We start from the raw sequence: 6095 nt of genomic DNA, 5'->3' as shown, positions 1-6095 counted from the left end.
TTACACTTATGTAATGACCGAGAAGGTCTAAATTAAGCTGTGCTTGTTACCAGGCAGACCAAAAAGTACCCATTTAAGTTCTCCATGTTTGTGTCCCCTCCTGCAGATCCCTATTCATGATGCTGTCAGACTATATATAAAGTCAGTAACTTTGCAAACAAGTATTTTCCAGAAAAGTCATACAAAAATAGAAATAAAAACGCTTCCCTATTCTTTTTTTTTTGTAGCTCCAAACAGATTTAATTAAAATAAGCAAAGAAGGCCCCACTTAGTGCCTCCATTATATAAAGAACAACTAGAAATAGATACTAAAGCTCTAACAGAACAAGATGAACATTTAACATTATTGCAGTGATCTGAATTGCTTCAAACCATTTGCTCAGACCAGCATTATCTAGTATTTCTTGAAAACCCAAATTCATCATTTATGCTTTTTGATGAAAAATTAGACACATTCAACATTATTGCTTTTATTATAAAATGTAAATAAAATTAAAAATCTTAAATCTGAATGTACAATTTCATTTAAAAATGAAGTCTAGTTCACAGTTCCCTATGAACTGGTGTCAGATGTGGCTAAGGAGATAGACGAAGAAGATGAAAACGAGGATGAAGAATATTCATTATTTGTTATCGAGGCTTCTTTTTCTTCATATTTTGGAGGCGACTCAGAGGCGAGATACAGCATTGGTAAAATATCTGAAGGTGAACTGTTGCCAGAAATTGTATATATGGTTTCATAGTCTCTAATAGCAACTGTTCTTTCATCATCTGCAAGTTGTAATCTATAAAACACAAAGCTGCATATTAGTATATTTCACTTTTCCTTATATAAGGCTATATATTTTTTTTCACTTGCCTTACATGCATGCAGACACTCCGTAATACACATAATACACAAAGAATTTGCATAAGCATTAGGATTTTATACGATGGGCTCTATTATGACTTTCATAAAAATTACATTATTCAGAGAGGAAGGGCAAGTAAGCTCCCTTCCAACCTCTCACATCATCAGCCACAGGATGGCTTATGGTATTAGCTGCTTCTGGCAGAGCTATCTCACAATCTCATTAATTCTTCTGATCCTAACATAGCCTCCTTTTTGTAGTGTACAAAATTTGCAATTTCCTTTTCTCTTACAAAATACTGTTTCTAGTCCTGGAACTGAATCACTAAAATCATTATCTTTCTAATTTGAGATCTTAAATTAAAAGTTAATTGAATTTTTCATTAAGCTTTACAGCAATCCATGAGAGGCATAAGGAGCAGCATTCCTGCTTGGAGCTGGAGAAACAGAAGCAACTAGACAGCAATGGACTGCGCAAGCTCACAGTGACACTCAAGGACTGAAGCCAGCTATTCAGTACCTCCCTCTAACATTTATAACTACATATTGAACGGCTGCACTCGTGCTTCCCTGGTACCTGATCACTTCACCCTGCACCCAGGCAGTAACTGGACCTCAGTGCTTAAAAGATCTCAGCATTTCACCTAAACCACTTCCCAAGAAAAGGAAGAAGAAAACCTTTTTATCCTCGTGATGTGCTTCTGGAACTGATTCATACCTTTCTGTACACATCGGTGCCCCCACAAACACTGCCTGACCAGTGGGAATACAGCATAGTCACCTCATCTTTAGTGCTGTCATTGGTGTGTATGTTTATGGGAGAAAGAGCGGAATCCAGTCAGGGAATCTCAAGAGAATTTGCAACAGGATACAGTGCTGAAGCAGGGATCCACTCCTGGGACCAGGCCATGACCTGCCCTCCTGCAAGCTTCAACACAGTTCTTGCTGACAGTACATGGCGCAATACATAGAAGAGGCAACTCTCAGCTGCCCAGTAACCATCCAGCTGTCAAACCAGTACTGCTTTTGAGAGACTGGGATCTTCAACCATGGCACTAGGTTAGGAGGAATGAGACCACTGCTTTTGCTCCAAGAGTGGAGGAGAACCAGTTTGCCACATTCATGATGCCTTAGCTGCTACCATGTGCTGAGCCATGGCAGAGCACAGCTGAGGGACACCCAGATGCAGTGGCAACTCACAGGGTATCTATGAGGGTCCTGGAGAGAGGAAATAGTGATAGCTGGAACTCCCCAGTCAGAGCTACCCAGACCACCAAAGCAAGAGCTCCGGGGTCTCCACATCCAAGGCTGATGTCCCCACTAGAAACACTTAACCCACTAAAAATTGCCCCAACATGTTGGATTGCAAACTGCCTCCTTGGATACATATGTTCATGACCTAGAGAAGCCCACATAGGTGTGATTGAATTAATGGGGTCATACATGAGACCTTGAGCAGACAGAGGACATTTATTAGTTGAGGCAATTGACCCAGTCACAGAGAATTAGGTAGAGAAAGAGGTGAGGGGAAGAGGGGCACTTGGTACAGGCACCAGCAGCAAGAAGCTCCAGTAAGTGTGAGGGTCATAAGACATTTTTGCCTCTTGCGTCTCCCCTCTCTTTGCTTTTCCTTCTTCAGAGCAGGATGCGCTGTGTGCTCTTTTCAGGTGCATGCCCTCCCCCCTCTTTTGCTAGCTCTTGTCTGTATATTGCAGTAATATGAGCTAGTTTTACACTTCTAGCTGTGGAGGTCACATATTACATTCACCATCTGAAAACTGTCAAATGCTATTGCACTTGACAAAATGAATTTTTTTCCCCCCACACAGCAATTCATGCCTCATCACAGGAGTCACAGGCTTCTGGGAAGTGTTTTTTGCTTAATCAGCCCCATCACTCTCACATTCCCATCTGCTCTCATCACCGTGAATTAGCATATGTGTAGAGCACCCCACAGAAGAATCAGACTCCCCTTGGCTTTGTACAAACAAAACACTCTCAAACAATTTTAACTGGAAAAACAGTGGGCATGCAGTATACACATAGTTAGGGTATAATCACCTTCAAGCTGAACCTCAATCAGTGGGAGCATTCAGTGTCTCCTACCACTTCTAGATATTAAGTGTGTAATCTTTTCTTTCCTGCATCACAACCCCCTTCCTCCAGCACCACAGAACTTCCTCTTCTTCAGTGTAATGGCATTATTATAACCAGGCTTGCTAGAACGGCTCTTCAAAAGGTGCAGGGCCTGGACATCACTGCTATACTTAAGTACCCACCAGGTGGGTTGTTTCCAAACATCCACCACTGTGGGAACTGTGCTACTGAGGCCTTGCTATCACAGGCACCTTTTCTTGGTCAGTCTGTGAAAGTAGTATATAATAATATGTAGATAAGGCCAGTGATTTAAAGTTTCTTCACTTCAGGAGTTCTTTTCAGTTATAATTATCTAGAATTTAACCTTCCTGAGGACACTAGTTTTGATTTCCCTCTTGAACAGGATATTTTAATGTCAGTTATAGTAAGGTATCTGAGAAGTGATACATAAGAAGACTTTGTAGTACTTAGTTGAGAGAGTAAATTCCGTTTTATTTAATAACATTGTTTTAGATAATCTAAGCTGTTTCTCAAGATATAAACAAGAAAAGTCTTACCCATCAGTGAAGAGAGTGTGGTATGGTGGAGGGTTTTCACTTGCAGGCAAACCACTTGACATAAGACAGCGAGTCACAGTTGGTGACAGAGGGTCAGCAAAATAAGGAGGTGGGGGAGGTGGGAATACCATTACAGCATCACCTGGGCAGGGCGAGAACAAAGTCCCCAAACACCAATCAGCACCTCTGTTAACTGTATCCTAGAAGAAAGTTTCCCTGTCTCAGGTCAGTACTGCAGTACCAACCTTTGACAAAGTGATTCCATATATAGAACTGTTATGTTCTGGTCTACAAAAGTAGATGGCAAGGGCATTAAGAAATAATTATCCCAAGAGAAATGCATCATATTCATAAATGGAATATTTCACTAGAAAATACAGCTAAGGGGGGAAAGAAAATGTTCCATCTAGCCATCAGATGCTAGTTTCCACTGGTTGTCTCCAGAAGCTGGATGTTCATACCACATTTCTGTTGGTTTACTTTAAGGATATGCAAGTATTTATTTCTTCTTACATATCTAAAATGGGATTTTTAATAAAATGTCATCCACATCTATTCCAGTGTGGATAAGAATATTAATTTTTCTGAAATAGATATCAAACCTTCATCATTTCTGCACGTCAAGTTATAGGTCTGTACATTGGTTCGACCAGAAGAGGCAAGAACTGTGCACAACAGACTTCAGCTCTGGTCATGAGGTGACAACTGAGCAATGTCAGGCCCAACTCATTACTCATAGCTTTTTAGCTCTCAGCATAAAGTCTATACACAGTTCATGGGCTACTCAGTGACATGCAAAATGCAGCGGAGCACATCCTGCTAACATAATCACGTAGAGCTTGAATAGACACATTAACAGTGGCATCTTGCAGTTACATCTGTCTCATGGAAAATCTGGCCATTATTCAGCGAAATACTGTATAGGAAACATTCTCCTGTTTAAGGGTTCAACAGAACTCCACAGATATCAAATATAGCCACAGAAGTCATTAAATCTGTGATTTAGTGTCAGCTATACTCTTTGAAAAGGAAGTAATCTTAGACTCATTTGTGCCAAACAACATGGTTTTGTTTGCACAGACATTCAAATGTTTCTTTTAATGCCAAAAGAGCAGTTTTATCCCTGAGAAAAAGAGCTAACTGAAGTGACCTTTGGGGAAAACATGCGAGATTGTCTGGTTTGACATGCCAGAATTGAGACACAGAGTCCATCTGAGTAAAATTCACCAAATGTAAGCTGTTAGTGAAAAGAGTCCCAGAGATAATGCATTATTTACTCACCTACTGTGACTTGAAAGGAGTCTGGGCTCTGAGGACGTTCTTCATTTTCACAAGATTCTTCACTGAGATTTAAATTTTGTTTCTTTTTAACGTGAGCTATCACAAAGAAACATAACCCTGTGAGCACAATCAAGGGGCCCATGATTTGCAGCGACAGGAAGCCACAGCCCTGCAGATCCACTTCAGAGCTGCTGGTGTGGTTGTACGGTGCACCCTGCCAGCCGGGGCTGCAGCCGGGAACCCAAATGCCCAGGATGCTGATCAGCATTCCACTGGTTAAGAACAGGAACCCAAAGATAAGAAACTGGGCGAACTGGCAGCTCCCTCGACAAAATACAAGGCTGTATACCTGCTCATTTTGCAATTGTCTCTGTCTTATATAGAGCCTGGCCCTGGATCGTGCCAATAAAACACAAACTAGTCCAGTTATGGCCAGCAGAGGCCCAGCTGCCTTAAGGACCCCGTTGCAGTCACTGAAGGTTCCAGATGGGCATGACTGTAGGATAAATACTGAAAGCAGGAATCCAGCACAGAGCAGGACGGCTCCAAAAACAAAAAGGAAAAAAATAAGTTTTCCATGGCGTCCATTAATTCCTTCACCTCCTGGTACAGGAGCAGCCCCTGGATACATTACAAGAGAATCCCCTCAAACTGATGAGTTGTTTTTCTCCTTGATAATGTTCAGTGACAGAAAACTGCAGTAGATCTGTGAACACACAAAGAACACACAAGTCAAAAGGAGAGAACAGTAGTGCTAGCTACTTCGTACCATTCACTCTTGTGAATAGACTGTGCAGCTGATTTGAATCGGATATTTTTCATGTATTTACTGTTTTGCAATATCTCCATTACGGAATAAAATGCCTAGTTGTAAAGCAAATGTTGTCCCTTCATCTGTAGTCAATGACAGCAAACAGAGTGAAAATAACTGTAATGTGCCCACAAATACTGTTGGGCAGCTAATTTTTTTCTGTAGCTGTACAGTCTTACAGACAAATAGACATTATTTTTAGAGGCTGAATCCGTGCAAGAAGGCAACTAGCTTTCCTCTTGGGGAATAAAAGAAAAAAAGTTGGAAGAAGGTTGTACAGTGAATTTGCAGGAAGTGACAGCTATCACTGAAGCAGAGTGGTAAAATAATACATGGTTGAAAAAACTTTAATCCAAATGAATATTGATCACTACTGGACTCTAACCAAAGAAACCTAATACATACGTTTTCAAGGCATATAGGTCTCGCTTATCCTTCACCAGGCAAGAGCCTTTGCAGCCTCTCTCCCTAAATAGATTTCTGTCCTATATAGCTGCAA

General features: G+C 41.0%; 1 protein-coding gene across 1 annotated transcript; it reads right to left on the bottom strand.

Annotated features, from left to right (window-relative positions):
- Positions 1 to 285: 285 nt before the first annotated feature.
- On the bottom strand, positions 286 to 5488 carry LOC104571611 (transmembrane protein 171). Its single transcript, XM_010218726.2, has 3 exons — positions 4786 to 5488; positions 3505 to 3646; positions 286 to 785 (listed from the first exon to the last, which is right to left on the bottom strand). The coding sequence occupies exons 1-3, from the start codon at positions 5414 to 5416 to the stop codon at positions 554 to 556; spliced, it is 1005 nt and encodes a 334-aa protein (XP_010217028.1). The 5' UTR covers positions 5417 to 5488; the 3' UTR covers positions 286 to 553.
- Between the last annotated feature and the right edge of the window lie 607 nt (positions 5489 to 6095).

This window comes from Tinamus guttatus, unplaced genomic scaffold, assembly GCF_059628265.1.
Source record: "Tinamus guttatus ecotype Peru unplaced genomic scaffold, ASM5962826v1 Tinamus_guttatus_pri_ptg000262l, whole genome shotgun sequence".
NCBI lineage: Eukaryota > Metazoa > Chordata > Aves > Tinamiformes > Tinamidae > Tinamus > Tinamus guttatus.
The sequence above is the reverse complement of the archived record's forward strand: the minus strand, read 5'-3'. Positions and strand labels throughout refer to the sequence as shown.

Bases quoted from the DNA above. Each gene is read 5' to 3' on its own strand.
- LOC104571611 (XM_010218726.2), bottom strand. From the start codon at position 5,416: ATGTATCCAGGGGCTGCTCCTGTACCAGGAGGTGAAGGAATTAATGGA. The intron at 3,647-4,785 runs GTGAGTAAATAA...CGCCCTGCCCAG, and splicing joins CTCCTTTCAAGTCACAGTAG to GTGATGCTGTAATGGTATTC. The intron at 786-3,504 runs GTAAGACTTTTC...TGTGTTTTATAG, and splicing joins CACACTCTCTTCACTGATGG to ATTACAACTTGCAGATGATG.